General features: G+C 42.1%; 1 protein-coding gene across 1 annotated transcript; it reads right to left on the bottom strand.

The window, feature by feature from the left end:
- Positions 1-7,853: 7,853 nt before the first annotated feature.
- Positions 7,854-15,870, bottom strand: tas1r3 (taste receptor, type 1, member 3). The gene is made up of 10 exons (XM_028406456.1): positions 15,791-15,870; positions 12,133-12,168; positions 11,852-12,019; positions 11,468-11,768; positions 10,775-11,131; positions 10,289-10,708; positions 10,004-10,207; positions 9,626-9,746; positions 8,875-9,245; positions 7,854-8,444 (listed from the first exon to the last, which is right to left on the bottom strand). The coding sequence occupies exons 1-10, from the start codon at positions 15,814-15,816 to the stop codon at positions 7,857-7,859; spliced, it is 2,592 nt and encodes an 863-aa protein (XP_028262257.1). The 5' UTR covers positions 15,817-15,870; the 3' UTR covers positions 7,854-7,856.
- Positions 15,871-21,836: the final 5,966 nt, after the last annotated feature.

Raw genomic sequence — 21,836 nt, 5'->3', positions numbered from 1 at the left:
GGGAGTGTGTCGGAGTAAGTGGTGGTGGTGGAGGGGAGTGGGTATACTTGAAACGGGAGGGAGAGCATTGTGGGTGCAGGCAGTCTGACTGGGGAAATACCTGGCAAAGGTCCCAAATAAACAAACAAGACAGGAGGAAGAGGAGGAGGAGGAGGACGGAGTGGAGTCAGAGGACAGGGGTATTTTCTGGGTCCAGATAACAGTTGTGTCAGAGATAAAGGGAACAAGACTTTTTGGTGCTTACATTGTTTGCCCTGTAAAGCAGAACAAAACTGGGGACAGGAAGTAGAGAGCATTCAGCAGAAAACTGTCTGCAGTGAGATGAAAGTTGAACTGTTAGTGACATTAAACACTTTTTAGAGCAGAACTAAACAGAACGACAGAACAGGACGAGAAAAAGACGAATGGATGTCAGACGAGACTTCAGCTGTCAGAGGGTTGGAGAAACGCTACCTGTTCCTGCATGTTCGTGTTTGCATGACTTGGTGTGTAGGTGTGTCTAGGAACTCTTAGCTGGGAGTGTGCCTAAATAAAACAAGCACACCCATAAAAAGACAGATAAGCTATGATGACATGCAAAGACGGTACACTTTAAATGTTACACTAAAGAAGGAGAAAAAGGTGGAAAATGTGCTTATAAGGAGAGGAGGGGTAAAAGAAAAAAAAGAGCTGCTGCTGGTAGGTTCAGTCTGCAGAAGGAGGTGGGCCTTGGAAAATGGCTGATGCGGGCGGTCTCTACAGGCAATGAGGACTCTTTGTCAGGAGCAGGAAATGAGGTTTCTGTTGTGATTAAAAGGAAGGTTTCTATGGCAATGCGGAGAGCCGTGTGCACAGAGAATTTGTTGGGTGTGGAGGGGGGCTAAGTGAGAGTAGAATTTCAAAGAAAGCAGCCTCCTCCATTTCATCTCCCACCACCACCACCACCCCTCCGCTCTGCCACAGCACCCCTTTTATCTCTGATAATCTGTTTTCACAGCAACACAGTTGAGATTGTAAGGGCGATTATCTTGAGCTAACCAAGTCATTGGTCGTTCAGTCAGAAATGTTTACAGAGTAGCAGTTTCAGTTCCTGAAATCGCTGCTGTCAAAGCTTCACCGGAAAATAACCTTTAACAGACAAGCTAATTAAAACCCAGATAATTAACATAATGACCTAAATGTGTCTGTTCTTTGTTTAGACAGGTACACTTCTGTCAGATTACCCACTTCTCTTGTATATAAAAAAAAGGTATGATGGCATCAGAGTGACCTTTAAAGGCAAGGCTTATTTATAAAACACCATTCATACACAAGGCAATTCAGAGTGCTTTACAGAGTACATCAACATATTAAGACATTAAAATAGAAATGATACAATCATAAAAGATTAAATAAGAAAGGTGCAGTTACGACAGCCATGAATAAATAAGATTAATTATTCGAATTTAAGAGAACGCTGCAGTAAAGAAAAGTGTTTTCAGGCCTGACTGTTTGAGCGGTCCTCAGGTATTCAGGAAGGTTGTTCCACAGGTGAGGGCCAGAATAACTGAATCCTGCTTCACTCTGTTTGGTGCTGACCCTGGGCACACACAGCAGACCTGTCCTTGGTGTTCTCAAGGGTCCGGATGCTTCATAGGCAATCAATAAGTCCAGGATGTATTTTGGTCCAAGACCATTCAGTGCTTTATAAACCAAGAGTAAAATTTTGAAATGTATCCTTTGACTCACAGGAAGCCACTGCAGTGATTTGAGTGCTGGTGTAATGTGCTCCAGTGTCCTGGTATTAGTCAGGACTCTGTCAGGAGCATTTTGGACCAGCTGCAGCTGCCTGATTGATTTTTTTTGTTCAGACCTGTGAGGATGCCGGTACAATAATGTAGCCTATACTAAAAAATAAATGCATGACTACGTTTTTCTGTGTCTTGTTTGGACAGAAAGCCCTTGATCCAGGTGGTAATAGGCAGACTTAGTAATAGCTTTTACATGGGTGTCAAGAAGTACACTGAGATTTCTGGCTTGATTTGTAACCGTCAGTGACATGGAGTCAAGATAAGCACGGATCTTAGGCCTTTGATTTTTGAAGGCCAAAAACAAACAAATCACCTCTGTCTTGTCTGCATTGAGCTGGAGGAGGTTCTGGCACATCCACTCATCATCTGCATAGGTGTGATAAGAGATGTTGTGATGTTCTATGATCTGAGCTAGGGGCAGCATGTAGATGTTGAACAGAAGTGATTCAAGGATGGACCCCATAGGAACCCTGCATGTGATCCTAGTTCAGTCAGACTCATAGTTACCAATTGACACAAAGTAGTCCCTATCATGTAAGTAAGATTTGAACCAGTTTAACACAGTGCCAGTAAATCCCACCCACTTCTCCAGCCTGTCGAGCAGTATGTTGTGATTAACTGATTAACCCTGACTGAAGAGAATTGTTGACTATCTGCAACACAAGTGTTAAAAACATTTTTAAGAAATTTAGGTAGGCAGATTATCGTTTTGCCTGAGCTAGAGCTACACACTGTCTTATTTTAAATACTTTATATGCGAAAAAGATGCATTGCATTGACTTTTTGGACAGCAGCTCAGGTGGGACTGACACTCCTGGGTTTGTCAGTCTGTCTATAACAGAGAACAATGTGCAAGCATTGTTACTGTTTCTATCAATAATCTCTGAAAAAAGGATTGTCCTGCTTTTTTTTTGGGTCCTGATTATAATTATGTTGGCTTTCTTTTTAGACGTTATAATGAACTTGGAGTTTGGTTTCTCCAAGGTGACTTTTTCCTTATTGAACGATGATGATACATTCCTTGAAAGATGGGGCTTTCTTTTCCTTTTACTTATCAAAACATGAACTGATAAATCTTCCAGCACATTGGGTTTCTGGCTTGTTCTTGGAAAAGTCAGGAATAACATTTACTTTGCTGTAGGAGAGTGTTCTCTCCCTGGGTCTCAGGTTGATAGTGGGATTATTATGGCTACAATTCCTCAAACAGCAGAGGCCCCAGGTGTCCTAGTCCGGGGGTCCTAGTCCCTGATAGTAGTCTTGGTGATAGTAGTTGCGGTCTGGGGCCAAGGAGGCCTAGATGGTGTGCTTAGAGAAGTAAAAGCAGTAGTGGTTATTGGCACAGGCATTTTTTAATGACACATCAGGGGCAGCATAAGCACTTGAAAAGTTCGAGGGGGTCTCCCCCGGGGGTGTGATTTAATGTAGAACCGCCACTGAGTGGAAGAAGGAGGGGTGGGCTGAGTTGACATGAGCTGCATTATTTGGGGGGAGAAAGGAGATACAGCATCTGGGGAGCCTTGGAGGTGGTGTCTGGGGGGATGCTGGTGGAGGTTGCAGTGTTGAGGATAATACCCTTGGTCCGGCTAAATCAGGGGTGAGGGTGACCATTTTAATCCCAGACTTCACCAAACTTTCCACGTGACTTGGAAGGGGTGAAGCAGGGGGGATGGATGTTGGGGAGTCGGAAGAGGGGTGAGTGAGGTGGGGAGATCCTCCGCCTGCAGCTGGTGTTCACTCTGCAGTGGAGCCTCAGGCTGGCCCCGGGGGAGGTCGGGAGTGGTTTTGGTGCTTTAGAGAGTGGAGAAGATTATCGGTTAGCCGCCTCAGTCCACGTCCATTCAGATGAGAACCTCTTCCTTTGAACAGGTCATCATGTTCCCAGAACAGGTTGAAGTTATCTATAAAGTTCACTGCATGTGTCTCACAGGTCTTAGACAGTCAGGTATTCAGTGCAAGCAGGCAACTGAATGCATTTATCCTTCTATCAATGTTTGGGAGCAGCCCCCTGATGGATGGTTGTACTTCCAGTTTGTTGAGTATCTCTAAAAGTTTAGTGAAGTCTTTTTTCAACAGTTCTGGTTCACCCCTCTTGGTGTCAACTGCACCCACATGTAGAATGATATGTTTGACTCCTGGAGGGTTTGACATGACCTCGGGGAGAAGTCCAGTTACATCAGTGACCATGGCACTTGGATAGCTGCCTGTGAGAATTCTTTCATTTTTTATGTCACTGATAGCACCGTCTCCGAGCAGCAAGATATCTCTGTACTCCAGTTTGGGCCTAGATTCTTGTCTCTGTTACTTAATGTATCTCTCTGTCTGCAAATTTTTTATTCTTCATTTCCCGTTTCTTGTTGACTGTTGTGTATACTGGCTCGTTTACAGTCAACTCAGACACTGGTTGATATTTGTTTCTGGGCTGTATGCCTGCTGATGCAACATATACACCACTGATATCAGCATTCACTTTCCTCTTTCTGTGTGTTTTTAGACTGGCACCAATTATATGTATATAATGTAGACTTAGCCCTCTTACCACCAGGTGTGATCGGGAGTGTCTCACAAAGTCCTTTTTTCAGCTTCCACAGCAAAAATCTTTGCCTGGAGCTCCATGATTTCCTTTAGATATTTCCAGTTGCGGCAAAGTGAATTTGTTAAGACGTTAAAACCAAACATCCAGTGGTTAAAATCTGGAGTACAGTTAAAATAATGTATCTCAAGTGACATGGGCATAAAAGTGAACTGTAAAAAAGGGAGGAAAAGTAAAGTAGGGCTTGTAAGAGCAGGAGAAAAACATCTGCACTCATAAGGTCACGAAACCTAAATATAGCAAGAGGCTTTGTTGATTGTTTCACTGTTTGTAAAAATACGTTTCTTAAAATAAATCTCCCGTCCTGATTTTCACTGTTGTTGTACAATGGGAATTTGCTCTCTGTGGTGAATGTCATCTTTGCCCAGGCACAGGCTCGCTGCAGGATGTTTGGATACGATGACATTTGAAACTCATGAGGATCAAAGTAAAGTTACTTTTTTTATTTGTGTATCCATCACTGACAGTTTCAGATGCACTTGATACTACAATAATATGGTAATCTGCCTGTTATGCCAGAAACAGGGAACTGAGCTGTCATGAACAGACAACCACCGTAAAATGGAAGTCACAGTTTATTTTGAGATCACCTCCATTTTTAAGGTTAAAAATACTCATAACATTTGTATATGATGTTTGTAAGTTGACTGACTGCAGATCAGCTCACTCAAGTTGCTAGGTGACAAACACATCACCAAACAATTTACAGTATGTTGTCAATCATCATCATTTCCAAATGATATTGACACCAGTACCTGTCAGTTCACATAGTTTTATTCTAATCTTGTTTGCTGCTTTTAATTTAAATGTGATGCTGTAAGCTATCTTTACTATGACTCCTACATTCGTTCATATATAAGACTCTGTTAAAGTATTCCAAATCCTTCGTGTAAACACGTTTTATAATTCAGGGCATGTATTCTGTAATATCTGTAAAAATATACCATACACTGTCTCATTCAGCGTGAAAGAAAGTTCAGTTTAAAATTTAATGCAGGCTTCCATTTTTTTTACAGTTTTCACACAAACCCTTTAGGTGAGCGCAATAAAAGGGATTTCTAGTGTCAAAACATGTCCAAGTGACACTCTAAGAATAACTCTGTTTTACTATTTTTGTAAGGGTGACCTGTTAATATTAATTGTTTTGCAAAAAATGTATGACTAAAGTCACCATCATACATCTGAATAATGATTATTATTATATAATGATTATTATTATTATACAACAGATAAGTGCATCAATGAAGGCATCAGTGCTCAATACCTCTTTTTTTTTTGGAAACAAAGTCACCATCTCAGCATGCCAATTAGAATTACAAAAGCCTCTGCTGCCCCCAGCCTTTGTGTTTGAGCATAGCAGCAAGTAACATGTAGTGAAGCTCTGCCAGTGAGGGAGGGCTGAACTGGGGCCAGACTGTATAGTGAAAGCCAGATGGCAAGTCACACATCAAAAGGACAGCTGGTTACCAGAGCCTTTATAGTTCCAAACCTAATTAGTACCAACTAAACAAATCACACATGATGTACAATACAGCAATTCATGCCAATGATTCATCAGAAAAGGTGCAACATAATGAGGCCTTAAATGTTGTCGTGTAAAAGTTGCAACAGGCGAGCTGTTCAGGTAAACGAAAATATTATAAATACAAAGATAAAAAAATATATAAAAACCCCTGATAACAGTGCAAATCACACTGATTTCAATGAAGAAGGAGAAACAGTAATGCAACAGTGAGCTATATTTAAATGAGCCCATGGCTGATCTCACGGTCTTCATTAACTAATCTCACTAGCCATTGGTTTGGAAGGGCAGCAGCCTGCGTTTACAGTAACCATAACTAAGACAATGGGACAAACAGTCCCTGAGCTGAGGCTCTCAGGCAGCAGTCTCTGAGGTGCTCATTATTAAATACAAAGAGAAATCATATCAATATGAAAACAGAATCATTGGAATAAACTCTGGAGTATTAACAAATGTTGTTCCTACATGTTTACATATGCCTGCTGATGCACATGCTGTATCTGTCTTGTACTTATAATATGCTTTAATGTTGTTTATTTATTGCTTCAGTGTCCCCTTCTGGTTAGATGCTGAACTGCATAGTTTTGTGCAATGACATTAAAGTTAAACATTATATCATCTAATGCTCTTATATTGTTTTTGAACATACTTACATACATATATACACTACCGTTCAAAAGTTTGGGGTCACATGGAAATGTCTTTATTTTTTTCCAATGAAGATAACATTAAAGTAATCAGACATTCAGTCTAGACATTGTTACTGTGGTAAATGACTATTCTAGTTAGAAAAGGCAGTTTTTTAATGGAATATATACAAAGGTATACAGAGGCACTTTTCCAGCAACCATCACTTCTATGTTCTAATGGTACATTCTGTTAGCTAATCGTGTTAAAAGGGCTAATTGATGATTAGAAAACTCCTCTGAAATTATGTTAGCACAGCTGAACTGTTACGCTGATCAGAAAAACTATAGAACTGGCCTGGTGACCCCAAACTTTTAAATAAATAGTGTATGTGTAGCCAGGTCAAAGAATATACTTATACCTTTTTAAACAAAGCAGCTACTAATCTCTTACACAGTCCGGTGTCATTCTGCTAGGTGTCCAGTAGGGGTAGCTACACCATTGGTTCTATTAAGGTACCTACTATACTATAGTTTTTACTGTCAATGGTACCTACCTACTTACCTACGTCAGAAAAATGCGACACTCGGTCAGCCAGATTAGACACGCGGCTAACGGGTGTGTCGACTCAGGGAAGGAGAGACAGCTAGGTGATTCACATTGTGGATGTTGAAGGTACGTTTCGGTGTGAGTATTTGATAATTGTTACGTAACTTTTGACTGTATTGTTGATTTAAGTTTTGTTGAAGTTACCGACTATACGTTTGGTTTGTGTAGAGGGGAGACTGTGCTGTCCAGCGTGCCCTATGTTGTTAGCTTCAATCTGGGTAGGTTGTCCATCACTGTGAAGTGAGTTCAAGTTTATTAAAATGATGTTGTGTGTGTGACAGAATTGTACTGTGTGATTGGGATTGTCTTTTGAAATGGGTTACGTGTTGTACATATGTATTGTCTTGGATGGCTATTCAGTAGTGTTTATTCTATTTTATAGAGATAGATGTGGTTTATGGTGTTTTTCCTAGGTAACTTTGTATCTTGTTACCTTTTACCTTCTTACCTCATCCCCCTTTTTACCTCCTATTCAGTACGGATAAAGGGAATTAAGGAAAAGAGAGACAAAACAAGGATTCTGACATTTCATAATATAAAGTCCTTTCTTTGCCAGCTTACTGTGGATTACTGAAACATGTGTACATCAACTGTTTGACTACAGGTTTAATCAGCAATAAAACTTAATACAGCCTAGAAGCCTTTTTGGTACCTAAAAATGCTCATATACAAACTCTTTAAATGTCATTTCTTCCATAGTCAATTCTTCTTCATAAATCTGTTCTGTGGGAGTGGATGGTCATTTCTCTGGTTGAGGCTGCGGCTCCTCCTCCGCAGGTGTTGGTGGGGCTCCTTCTAAAAATGTACAGAAGTGCTCCAGTGTGTTTAAGTCAGCTTTTCTTAACAGGAAATAGCATTTTGGGAAATAGTAAGCCGCCAACAGTCCGAAGTTACTTGACAGTGTGAAATAAACATGAACAATGGACCTATTCTTTGTGTTCAGGCCGATGTAGATGGGAATAAAGATGACCCAAATGACACAGTAGATCAGAGTGGAAAAGGTGATGTCCCTGGCAAGGTTGTACTGATGGAGGGGCTTCAGCGCCATGAAGGTGCACATGAAGGACACAAGGGACATTGCACCATTGAAACCTTGCAGTAAGGCAAACCCAGTCAGAGGTAACACCGGACATGCCAGGAATGTCTTCATGAAGTTGATCTTCATGTTGGCCACATTTTCAGACAGTGTGGGTCCCTCTTTAACATACCAGCCGCAGAGTCCAGCCTGCACGGTGCAGCAGACCAGGACAAACAGCCAGATCACAGGGCCTCGTATTATATGCAGGCGAGAGGCGGCCGTCTCGTAGAACTCTGTCACATAGAGTATCTGTTTGAACAGAAGAGTTTATGGCTCTTTACACTCTTTTAAAGTATGGATGCTGCTTTTCAAATGCAGAAACCACATACTGTAAATGGACAGAATTGAGCAGCCTAACCATAATTTTACCTTCTTACATGTAAAAATCTTATTAAATATCAATAAATTATTACACCCTTTTAATCTTTAAGGTTTATAGTAATTAGTAAAATACCTTAAAAATAGCATCACTTAGCTTTAGCATCTGTAAATTTAAAACATTAATTTAAAATGTCAACAATTTTGTCAATTACTATTATTAATTAAAATTATATTTAAAACACAACTTAGTCAAATCTCCATGAAAAAACTACTAACTCTACAAACCCCAATAGATTCACTGTGTGTGTAGTTACCACTGTCTGCCTCTGTAGGGCAGTATCTACCTGTCATTCCTCACCTCTAGTGAGATAGCCGTGATAATGGAGAGGGGCACAGTTTGGAAAATGGAGACGAGCGGCAGCTGAAGCCGACAGACGACATCTCCCGGCTGCCCGAGGAAGAGTAGCAAACTGAGACAGGCCCCCATCAGGCTGATCAAAGTGACAAAACTCAGGACTCCCCCCGAGGCTGCAACCAGCGGGGTCTCTCTGTGCATCAAGAAAACAACTGCCACCGCCCCCTGGCATGCCAGCAGCAGAACCCCAACCAGGATCATTTCTATGGCCTCAGCGGAGTACCAGGTCAAATACTCAAAGGTGGGGTCTGTGCAGTTAGTGCTGCGTTTCAGGGACCATTGACGGTCCGGACACTTTGTACACTGGATGTCCTCTGAAAGCATTGAAAGAAAAAAATCATCAAATTAAAGCATCATTTTATGCATGAGGGAAATTAGCCTTTTCACTGAGTGTCTCCACTCTCATGTCTGGAAATCAAATGACTACAATCAAGCCCTGTGTGAAGGTGATTGCCAACCTGCACCTCTAAACAAGGAGATGGAGTTTTAGTAGCATTAAGTGACTTTGTGGAGGCTCTATGATCACCTGGCAACCTCATGAAAATATTAAGGCTCCACATCTGGCCAATAATTCCTACAAAACTGTTGGTGAGGATTGGAGGTGCTTATTGTTACTGCTAAGAATATCTTCAAAATGTTTTTTCAAAAGGGTTAAAATCACATTTTTTGGGGGATGAATGGATGACCACATTACCATCATTTGCCTGGTAAGTGCCCGGTAAGCAGTCAATGCAGTCAAAGCAGCAGGAATGGAAGCCTTTGACTCTGCGGACCTGGCCTGCTCCACATGCTGCTGAACAGGTGGACAGAGGAACCTGCCAAAGTTGTAGAAAACAAAAAAGTATTTTGAGCACCCAAACTGGCACAAAGTCATCTATCCATCCATCCAGCCGTGGATGGAGGCCCAGCTCTGAACCCGTTTTGTCCTGCAGTGCAGGGTCATGGGGGGCTGGGTACACCCTGGACAGGTCACCAGTCCATCACAGGGCAACATACACAGACAAACAAGGCACAAAGTTATACTGAATTTAATCACAGAGCTTTAAAATTTTTAAAGGATTAATTAAGTTACCTGTCCGTCTGCAGTGTGCCATTTTAAGAGGGATCTGTTTAGGGACAGCCCTTCACCATAGCTTCCAACCATATAGAAGTTCATACCCGAGGGTGTCCACTCCCACTGAAGAATATGGTACCCTATGTTTGGGTTGCCATTACTGTCAAACACTACACGTGTACCATTTATGTCAACAGAAGTATTCCTTAAAGCCTTTAACAACTGCAAAAGAAAGGTTTACTCATTAGTGAATAAGCTTGATTTTACATTTGTCACTGTGTTGGCTATACCAGACAGCATCACCTTCCAGGGATAGACTTTGAATCCAGACTTCCAATTACAGGCTGTTGAATTGCACTCCAGCAGGTTGTGCAGTGCCTGTGCTACACTGTAGGTGGCAGCATACACGCTAAAAGCTGTTCTCACCACTGAAGGGTTTGTCACCAAGGTAATATTAGCAGGGGACAAGTTCCAGCATTGTGGGCAGGGGTTGGGGGGATAGTCGGACTCTGGTGGTGGTGGAGGAGGCATGTCTTCCCTCTCCTGGCTGAGTTTGAGGAAGAGCGCCTCTGTGTACGGGGTCAGCTTATCCAGGGTCTGTAGCTTGTCTATAAATCCGATGACTGTACCAATGTTTTGGATGTTGGGGAGAGACATCACTCGCTTGTGGATGGCCCAGCTTGTGCTGGCGACCCACACACCTGAAACATTCCTCCTGATAACCTGGATCAGAGCAGATGGATCAATAACCCTCAAGTCTACTAATAATACAAAGTATACTTCACTAACCTCTTTGAAAAAGACCTCAGCTTGGTCTGCGAGAGAAAACACAACCACCACTCCTACTTCTGTTGTTAGGATATTCTGAACGAGGGTTTGGACGGCCGGCTCAGGGTCAGTGTACACCGGAATCAGGCCCTGATAGGCCACGCACACAGCTGTCTGTTCTGCTGCTTTGGAGAACTGCTGCATACCTCGTTGTCCATACTCCTCGTCACTTCCCACCACCGCCACCCAGTTCCACCCAAACTCCTTCATTAGAAGTGCCATAACATCCACCTGCTTTTTGTCGCTGGGCACCGTGCGGAAGAAGGATGGGTAGAGAAGATTGTCACTGAATTTGTCACTGGTGGCACCGTAGCTAATCTGAAGTGAGAAGGGTCAGGTTACATGTGGCTCAGTCTGATTCTTCTTTATTATGAGTTTTGTAATCATGTCATCCACAGTGTTTTAATTTATTCTTACATATTTACTCAAAATCTGATACTGTTGTAATGTTGTAGACACCAAAAAGTGAAGGACCTGGCTGCCACAAGCTTGCTGATCAAAGGTTTATGAGTTGTAATTTAAGATATTAAAGTTTTTCTTGTTGATTTTGTAAAAAAAAAAAAAACAATTAGCTGTTTCATTTCTGCATTAACTTAGTGTGCATTGAGTTCTCTCTCTCTCTGTATTCGTTTGTGTACGTAATTCTTTCCAAACCTGCGGCATCAGAAAGAATCCCAGGAGTTTTCCTATGGTTGTCACCATCTCTGAGCTGTAAGGGCCGATCACGGCTGATATGCTGGTTTCGTAGTCGGTGTAATTACACTTCACAGAAAGCACTCCGTTGGATTTCGCAGTGAGGAAGGACATGGTGGGCTTCACCACGATGGCAGATTGTCCACATGTGTCATAGATTTCATAACCTAACTTGATGCCAGGGAGCAGGATCTGGTTTTCATTAATCTCGTCCACAGCGTATTTCATGACCATAGTGAGGCCAAGTCCAAATTCATTTAAACTGTGGAATAAAAATAATAAATCTTGTTATTAAGGTTAATCATACACATTAATGCAGAATATCTGATAACAGACAGACAGTACCTCCCACAGGTGATGTTGTTTGGGTCCCTCCTCTCGCTGAGGTTGCTGGTGAGCAGGTTTATGGGAAAGAGTCCTCCAAGCAAGATGTCCCCAGACAAACTGAAGAGGCTGGTGGAGACGTTACCGAACCCTTCAGGTGAAGTCGTGCTGCAGCTACAAAGAAGCGCACTGCATACGGCCAGCAGAACGAAACATGCAGCCATGATGTAGATAAGCTGAAGACTGACGCGAGGCTAGAGAGAGCAGTGTGCATATGTGAAACATGCTGTATGCAAACTCACCTGTAAGCCCTCGGACCCCTCCCTCCTCTGGTCCACCTGGAGGTGTAAAGTAACAGCAAATCATGTCAAATGATCCAAATAATTTTAACCAACATTTACATTTGTGGTACAAACAAACAAAGAAGAAATGAGAGATCTACTGTGACAAAGTATTATTTACTTTATTAGATTTAACATAATTAAGGTGTTAAGGGAGGTGAGAGGGAAGGACTAGTGTGTGTGTGTGCGTGTATGTGCGTGTGTGTGCAGTTGGTGTTGGTGTCTTTCCGGAGTATTTTCCTAACATTTGCTTGTGGTTTGAACTTTGATTCTCCTCGGTGTAACTATCTGTCAAGAGATGAGCACACAGCGTACAGTAAATTCCCCTTTGCCTACTTAACCCTGAGTTGTTATCACAGCAGAACCCTCAGTTGTCAAATGTTGGATTCTGCAAGTGGCTTGTCACGTCATTACAGTGTAATCTGATACCGCCATTTTCTCTGTTAAGGCTACGACTTTGACGTTAGGAAACCACTAATAAAAGCGCTTACGTTGGTAATATAACATCACAGATGCATGATTATAGTATATATCACGCTCTGTATTCACCTCAGTGTTGGTTTTGCATGTTCATTTACATGCAATATTGGTCAGCCATAAAAACAAATTGACACATTTCCTCCCAACATGTTTGCATAAACCTACAGTGGATTTTTCTGGGAACTCTTTTAGATGTTTACCATCAATAAACCTTTAAAATCTGTCCATTCTTTTACAGATTTCAGTTGCTTTTTAGTGGAAAACGTTGTGCCTGCTTCTCAGCCTAAGATGTGACACATCTGTTAAGCATGAAGCACAGTGGATTTGTATTGTGTGCAGTGAATGACTCGGTCACTGATATTCATGTGGACGTCCTGTTCACCTGAATTGCTTTTCTTTGAAAATGTGATTTCAGGAAAAGCTTCAAACCACTGTTGAAGGCCAGCATCCATTTTGTCGCACGAACAGCTTTTACACTCAGTTGACCCTTAGTGAAATAAGGATGCATGATAAGGTACACCTGCATTATATAACATCAATTAGAAACAACATAGGATTTCTAAAGGTGCACATGCTTATATTTGAGGTGTTTCCTTCATTACAGTTGAACAGTGTCCACTTTGGACTCAATAAATCATATTTTTGTCCAGAAATCATGTGGTACTTATAACAAAATGATCTAGTGACAAACATCTAAAAAGTAAAAACTTGGTGAACAAAAGTAAATTCACATCAATATAACAATATGAAATACACTTAAAAAGTTAAAGGCAGTTTTAAAGGTAGGGTAGGAGATTTTGAAAACTCAGTGAGAGTCAGCCAGATTTTGAAAGTAAACACACGCCCCTTTCTCTCGGAGTTCACCCCAAAGCCACGCCTCCCAACCATCGTGCACGTACCTCTCTGGTGCGCGCAGAGCAGGAAGAGAGTGACAACCAGCCAATACTCCGCGCAGGGGTGCCTCATAGGATTGGCTGATGTTTTTAGCATTTTATAGCTTCCACAGATGATTAATATTCTTCGTTTTAAAGCGAAAATGCTGAACTAATCGGTTTCTATTGGGAAGATAGAGAAGTTACACTTATTTAACAAAAAGTGCATCAGAATGAAACCTCCTACCCTACCTTTAATGAGACTTAAAAAATGGAAGGAAGAATTAGGAGGAAAAAAATTATATAAAACATAGAAGGTGGAAATGAAAGCAGTGTTGAAATATGAGGAAGAGGTTAAGTGTTATTATTAGCTCTGATCTGGAGTACTCTCTTTGAAGTCTGCGTGCACACTTTAATGTAGATTCAAAGGAGGATGTGGTGACCAACAGAATTCTTCTGCATCAAAGGTGATCGTTTGATTAGGAGGTCATTGAACAGGGCAGAGAGCACCACAAAGCTCAAAGGTAGCATTTGTTTTACCTTCTGTTCTGCACTCTTTCATGTTCATTAAGAGATTTCAGCTTTTTCTTTGCTGCTGTCACTGTTTTTTTTTACCCCCCTGATGTTCATTTATGTGTTGATGTGAGTGACCCTGATTTGAAGACGTATCACTTACAGGAAGGGTTTGTTCAGGGACATAAAGGAGGTATTCTGTTGCCTATCTTGTTAGTCATCTTGACGTAAGAAGGCCGGTGATGAAACTCATTGTTTTTCTTTAGTACCTCCCGTCTGCGCGTCCAAACCTACAGCTCATTCTTTCAGCGCAGGCTCACATGCGAGGTTTTATCCTACCTGTGAATGGTCAGGATCACCTTTATTTGCAGAAACATTTAGAAAATCTCTCTGACTGGATCTTGTGTGGGCTCGGTGTTTGTGTCGGTGTGTGCAGACAGAAACGTGAGATTATCATCTTGTTTATGTTTGAGAAGCTTTTCTCTCTCAAGCATAAAATCACCTTCTGCCATGTTGTGTTTTGTAGCCACAGAAAACCGCGTCAGCGTCACTCTTACCCGCAAACACCTCCCTCTTTTTCTCTTTTATTCCCACGTATTATGGATTCTCAGTAGGCCACACACTCATGCAGAGTTAAGATGTCTCTTTAAAACTGTACAGCACATGTTCCATTTTGTCAAAAGTGTTCAGGGCATTTACATAGCTCAGCCACTAGATGTCAGATGTGTGTATTTAATTGGCGTCACCTATGGAAATCACACACACACACACACACACACACACACTGCCTTTCCTGTAGGGTTCCTGAAATCTGTCACCTGACTCACATGTACAGAATATTTATATTATGAAGGACTGGAAGCCTGAGGTGAAAAAACACAGACGTTGCTGTATTGTGTTGCAAGTGATGGAGTGAAGGAGGAGCTCCAAGAGGCAGCAGCTATGTGGGCAGCAGGTACATTATGTAGCAAAGGGCTGTTTGAACAACTGATAACAGAGGGGAGTCAACCTGAAGTGATATTCTTTATGTTTTGGTTTGCTCAGATTCTGTGGAAATGTGTTCTTTCCTGTAGGTCTGGGACAGGTGAACCTTATGATCTGCAAAGGAGGGAACACTGGTTGCACAACACCACTTGTATTGAGAAAACATAGGCATTCTTTGCATCAGAGGAGCTGCAATACTGTTGCACATTAGGTTGTGTTTTTCAGCCTTTTTGTGCCAGCAGTACCCCTTCTGCCTGTCCCAAACGCCTGTGACTATTGCAAAACACAGTCTGGGCTGATCTCTCACTCCCTTAGAGAGAGAGAGAGACAGAGAGAGAGAGAGAGAGAGAGAGAGAGAGACCCAGGAAGTCCACCCTCTCTCCCTTGCTTCCTTTCTCCCTGCTTCCCTCCCTCTACTGCCCCCCACACCCCCGCCCCACATCAGCCTCTCTGATCTCCATTGCTGGCCCTGACAAACACAGAGCTCGTTGTTGACATGCTGGCCTCATACCCCACAGGGGCTGACAAATTATTAGCCAGGCCTCTCTTGTGCAGAGTGAGGACAACCAGCCAGCCTGCAAGTCTTTTCAGCCAGGCAGCAGAATACTAAACTGTGCTACTGGACACGAAGCTATCTGTCTTTGATTGGCTCTGCGTCAGTGATGCTGGAGGACATGTGGGAACGTGTGGATGGCCGGTCAAGGTTGAACCAGCTGTGGTGTCATTACAAAAAAAAAAAATCATGCATATGGATGTGTTTTTAACCTCACCTTGAAGGGTTAAATAAAGGATCCATCCTCCCCCATTCCAGCAGTAAAACTTGTTCTTCTTCGTGTCTTCAGCTTGTGTGTCTGTGAGCGACTCACAAGTGTGTTGCAACGTTGCATTTGTACATACATCCACATGTGCAACGATAAATAAACATTTGTGTATTTTTGCTTTGTTTGTTTGATATCTGCCGGTGTGCTTTTCTGCACAGGTGTGTCAACATGTCACCACGCTCAGCAGCGCGCTTGATAAAATTCACCACAAAGCAGACACAGTTTAAAACTGATTCTCAGAAATCTGTTGGCACTGTCCAAGGACTGGAACAACAATGTTTGCACTTTGGACTGATTAACCCTCAGGTCAGGGCACAAAAGTCTGTGGTGCTCAGTGTTGGAAACCATTTAAGGTTCAAATAAGGGACAGGAGCGTCTGGCTCCATCTCTGCACTCTCACAGCAGCGGCTGACTGACTCACAGCAGCCGCTGGGGGGGTTGAAGCAGTGAGAATTTTATGAGCTTGTTGAATAATCTGAGTAAAGAGGATAAAAGTGTGATACCTGGTGCTGTAAGCTCACACTGTGTTATGAAATGAAAAAGGGATTGGCAAACAGCTGTCTTGTCATGCAAAGAAAATATTTATAAATATGACATGAATTTTCTTTAGGGGTAGAAAGTTGGAGAAGGTGACCTGACATCAGACATCACCTGAAGAATTGATCCAGTTATCTGTGACTGTGTGTAAAAATGCACAGAAGATATTAAGGACCAATGTCAAAAAACACTTTAGATCTGACTTCATGTCAGCCCTGTTTGCCCGTGTGTGTAAGTGTGTGTGTGTGTGTGTTTGTGGTGGTGTCATGTTACATCTCAAAGCTAACCGATAGGTCTCATCCATCTGTCATCCTCCGGTGTGTGACTCATCAGACGAGTTATCTGTAATCTCCCCTGTGGTTTTTATTTCCTGTTGGAACTGGTGATGTGAGCCACGTCCTGCAGTGGAAGTCAATTAAATTTGTATAGCAATGAAAAAAAAAACCCCACTGTGGCTGAAGTGTAAATAATTCCCTTTATGATAAATCTATGTCAAAATATATCTACGTCTCAACTCAAAACCTTAGTGCCCACTACTAGGTAGACACAATACAATAGTTGGTGTGTATAGTGGGATGGTCTGTAGATTAATCAGCTTGTTAGAGGCACAATTAACAATAAAACTATAACTATCAGTATAAAGACAAATTCATTAAATGACACAACTGAATCTACATTTAATTTTGTTCAAATATTATGTACAGTAAATCTAAAATACGTAAAAATAAAGCATATTTCTTCTTTATCAAAGACAACAGCTGTCATTTAATATTCCTCCATAAATGAAACTGCTGTTTCCTTCAGATCTGTGGTGTCCAAAGCTACAGGAGACTCTCCAGAGAGGAGGCGCTCACAACAATGACCCTCAGTGTTTTCAGATGATGGACTTTCTTAAAGGTGAAGCCCTTCCTCCTTCTCCTCCATTCAAGCCTCATTTGATGTGAGGTAGCCTGTTTGTGAGCAGCTGGAAAAACATCCTATGAGTGGGTGGCTTGATGTGAACAGTAAGAAATTGTTGTCACTGCGGGTTGAAACACTTGGAAGTCAGAGACGCAGGGAGCAGGCGAGTGCTGTGGAATTTTACCAGGTCAACTTATGTAAGAGGCTGAGCCGACAGAGGAGACGACTCACAGACAGTCAGACAGGCCGAGGAGGCTTGAGAGGCGATAACAGGAGCAGGGAAATTCTGTTTAGAATCGATAAATGGAGGAAAATGAAAGTTTGTGATGTGTGGTGCCTGAAGCGCTCATGCTGCCTCTCTTAATTCAGCTTCCTGTGTGTCGTTGTTGAACCTTTTCACCTTGCTGCGTTTCCATCCAGTGTCTGACTCACAGGCTTAAGCTGTCAGTCATCAGATGATTTGATGTAGTTTTATTAAAAGGAGGTGCGTCTATCCCTCTGACTCAATAATTGCTTTCTTCTGAAGACAGACAGAGATCAGCATCTGCTACGAAGAACAGAGGAGGAAGAGGGGGTGAGGAGGAGCAGGAGGAGGGATGGGGGAGGGTTGCCTGTTTTTAGAAACACACCAGCTGCCTCAGTCTGACCCTGCGGGTGTCTGCCTGCCTCAGCACAGGTTAGGAGCTGCCCCATGCAGCCACATGCTCGGTCAAATCAGGGAACCTGACTCTCATTGTCCTTTTCACGCTTCACACCACAATCACTGAGTCAGAACTCAGTATGTGTCATTATTATATCCTGAGCTGGTGTTTTCGGTTGTGCTTTCCCTGCAAAGGTGAATCACACAGCAACAACATGAACATGCATTTAATATAAGGTGCATCATTTAAGATTATATTGACAGGTCTTTCTGAAGGTATTTTTCCATACCTTCCTCCTGTTGTGGGAACTCAGCATCTCTCTGTGCTTTGAATGGCTGCCAGTGAACCGCTCATCAACATGCACCGCCATCACATTACTCTTATCGCTCCATCACCGGCCCTGATTTCTCCACTGATGGCTGATGAGTTGCAGATGAACTTAAGTAACTCTGCAGTTTCCAGCTGCTCATTAAGGCTGCTTGACAGTGTGCTACTACAATTATTTTTAGTGCAGCCAGCCTAAGGGCAGCTGTGTGGGTGAGACAAAGGAGGGAGAAAAGAACAAGAAGGATGAAAAATTGGAAACAGTGGAAAAGGCTTATAATGGTTCAGGTGGTGTGTTTGCCGTATTGAAACAAATGAGACTATTCTGTGTTCTGAACTAATATTTAATGACTTCTTTGGTCATTGAACCTAACAGCGGGGTGGAATATAATCCTCTGTGGAGTATACTTAACACACAACCATCTGATATCATTTGCTTGTGTCTGAATCTGCAGACCCACAATTCACTTGTGTATTGCTCAGTGGTCTCCATCTACTCATCAGTTTCTCTACTGAGAGGATTGAAGAATTAAATTAGGTTTTTATGGCTGTTTGATTGGGAACAGATGCCCGCTGTAGCTAAAACATTACACCATGATAGGACTACAAAATGAAATCAAAAAAGTGCAGCTTCGAGATCATTTAGATGGCACTCTGGCTTGTGATGCGGGATTGGTGGGTCTTTCATTCCCTGCCTGTTCTGGTACATTTGACCAAATAATAATAAAAGGCCTAAGACAACAATGATGGAGCAAATGAAGCAGAACTTTAGAGAGTGGCCAAGCCAAAGCAAAAGGGGTGAGAGCCTGTTTATGAGACAGATGCCTGGCAGGTAAAATCAGATTAGCGAGCTGAATGATGAGAGATGCTGTTAGACTTGAACATGTATAATATTTGCCTCTCTATGTCTTTCATTGTTGCACTGATGAACATAATGTTTGGCTTTGTTAGTGAAACTGACATCACAGGGATGTAAAATCCATCAGTTCTTCAGAAATATGGTAAGATAGTGTCATAACATTACTGTAACTCTGGAAACTACCTGGTTAGCCTACAGTCAGACAAACCAGGCTGGAGCGACTCTGAGCGGGTCTGTGAGGAGATATTAATCCAATCATTAATCCTAATTTTTGTGAATCAGACTTGAGTCATTTCTGAATGGAAATATATCTGATTCATGGCCATTCGACATGAATCTGAACCACCAAGACAGGCAGATCTGATACACACACACAAAAAAAATCCAAATTAAACAATGTGGCTCCTCAAAATCCTGAACGAATGTTTGCACACAGAGAGGTGGACTTTATACCCCATAGATTGGGTCACTTTATATGGAGAGAATATGCAACCTCCACTTAGAAATGTGAAAAGTTGGTCCTTAACACAACACAGTTTGAGAAAGGTATCATGCTCTGATTCAAATAGAAGGTAAAATATATAATAGAGCTCTGACTCTGCACTCACACCAGGTATATTGCATTTGATTTGGATAGATGACTCAGTTTGTGCTCTTGAGACACTGGTTTTGCGTCACTCTGGTGACCTTACAGGAAAATCCACATTGCATTACTGCAGGCAAGTGACAATACCAGTCATCACCATTATCGTGCATTGGTAGAAGTAGTCATGATACGGGGATGGGACTGAAGACCCCAGACAGCCCAGATTAGGAAAAATGTCCTTTGAGGCTCCATTTGTCTTCATTGGAGCTGTATATCTTATCTAAAGTCTCTCTGCCATGGTGCTTAATTCAAAGTTTATCAGTGACTGTTAGTGCAAACTCTTTTTCTCCCGCGAGAGAGATCAGTCACATCCACGCCGGGTCTAAATCTGTCATCATGTAAACACAGACGCCCCAGCTGCAGACCCTCCAACTGCCTCCAGTGTGACGAATGATCCCCTGTGTGCTGCAGCTCGTCCTGAATGACAGCAGACTTGCGTGTGAAGATGTCTCATAACTATAAATTTAAAAAACCTGGGCAAGGGGGAGGAGGTTAGAGGCCTCCCTTAAATTACAAAACACCTGTATCTGACTCACAGCAGGTTAATCACACACCTTCACTTCACAGCAGAACAGAAAGCTGCACACTGAGAGAGGAGACACAAAGAGCACAATGAGACGCACACTAACGCCTTCTTCTTATTGACTATTTTTATTGGATTCATTAGATTAAATTACATTTTCCATTTCTATTTACACTTTGAGATAAGATAAGACTTTATTGATCCCTGGAGGTTGTGACAGCATCCTTGTACACAATGTTCTTAAATGCCAAAGTTTGATTTTGGTGACCAGCTGGAGCTTACTTCAACACATATAACAATTTTGAGATGGATTCAAATGAGCCAGGTCTTATCAGCCTACATCGGTGCTTGGCAGATCGCACTAATGCTCCTCTGACAGAACAAATCCCCACAGCTGAGCTCCAAAATCCTGTGGAAAGCCTTCCCAGAAGAATGAATGCTGCCACTGCACTACTACTTTAATGGCCAACGACCCTGACATCGCCACCTACAAATGGTTAGTTAGGTTCTCAGAGCGTCACATGATATCACAGAGGGACGCTGTTCTGCTTTTTTCAAGTTCTACTTTAGATATTTTTCTTTTTTCGAGCACCTAAAACAGAGCAGAACAGAGCCTGAAACCTAGTGTGTTAGCTACAGGACATGAACCTCTTCCTTTTTTGCATTGAGTTAATGCCATCATTTAACCCACATTAACTGCATCCTGTGGACTTTTGCATTTTTTTATACTTCTCCACCTTTGGCAAACAATGTATTCTGTTATTAATATATGAGGACTGGCTGGATGTCTGACTTATGAGCTGCTAACCTGATTCATCCTCACAAGCTGCAGTATGCTTCAGCAGAGCAGATTGCCCAGTGGTTGCATACCGTCCACACATCATGATGATTTTTCATAAAGAAAGAGCTAAAGTATGAAAATGGCTTGAATAGGATGCACTGAATCATGTTAAAGCTTGCATGAGGAGGATCCATCAGATTGTAGTAGGTCACTCAGGCACAAGACTTTCACTTAGGAAAACTACTGAGTTAAGTTCTCTTAAGTTTTGTTTTCACTTGCTGTATTCGATTGTATTGTTGCAATATTTTGCATTCAGCTCTACAACTTTGTTTGGCTTTTAGTCTTTTCCTGAACCTGACAACAGGGTTAGGTTGATTTTGGTAAAACAGACCCCCCCCCGTCCTATTTGGCTGAACAACATGCATGTATTCACCAAACAACAGGAGAATACATGGTTACATAAACAGCAGTCAAGATGCATAGAGAGATGCATTTACATCAGTGATCAGTCTGCCTACTGTTGTTACAGACCGGTGGTGGCCATAACAATGTGAAACACCCTGCTATTCTTCACCAGGCCTTGTCATGTGGCAGCTCTTGGGTTCTTGGAAGTGTGTGTGTGTATGTGTGTATGTGTGTGTGTGCTAAGTGGACAAACCAGAAGGCTGTACAGTAAAAAAAAAGAAAAAAGGAGGAACTATTTTTCAAATCTAAAAGATCTCCAACCTCACATGTTTACATGCAGATGGAGGCAGGACTTACAGGAGAGGACAGACAGTGTGTG

The sequence above is a fragment of the Parambassis ranga genome, chromosome 5 (genome assembly GCF_900634625.1).
Source record: "Parambassis ranga chromosome 5, fParRan2.1, whole genome shotgun sequence".
In the NCBI taxonomy this organism is placed as follows: Eukaryota; Metazoa; Chordata; class Actinopteri; family Ambassidae; genus Parambassis; species Parambassis ranga.
The sequence above is the reverse complement of the archived record's forward strand: the minus strand, read 5'-3'. Positions and strand labels throughout refer to the sequence as shown.

What these genes read in the sequence shown, in the direction of transcription:
- tas1r3 (XM_028406456.1), bottom strand. Translation starts at nt 15,816, where the DNA reads ATGGATCCTTTATTTAACCCTTCAAG. An exon ending in AACAACATCACCTGTGGGAG is followed by an intron (nt 11,769 to 11,851) that starts GTACTGTCTGTC and finishes TTTATTCCACAG; the next exon opens with TTTAAATGAATTTGGACTTG. An exon ending in GATTCTTTCTGATGCCGCAG is followed by an intron (nt 11,132 to 11,467) that starts GTTTGGAAAGAA and finishes TTCTCACTTCAG; the next exon opens with ATTAGCTACGGTGCCACCAG.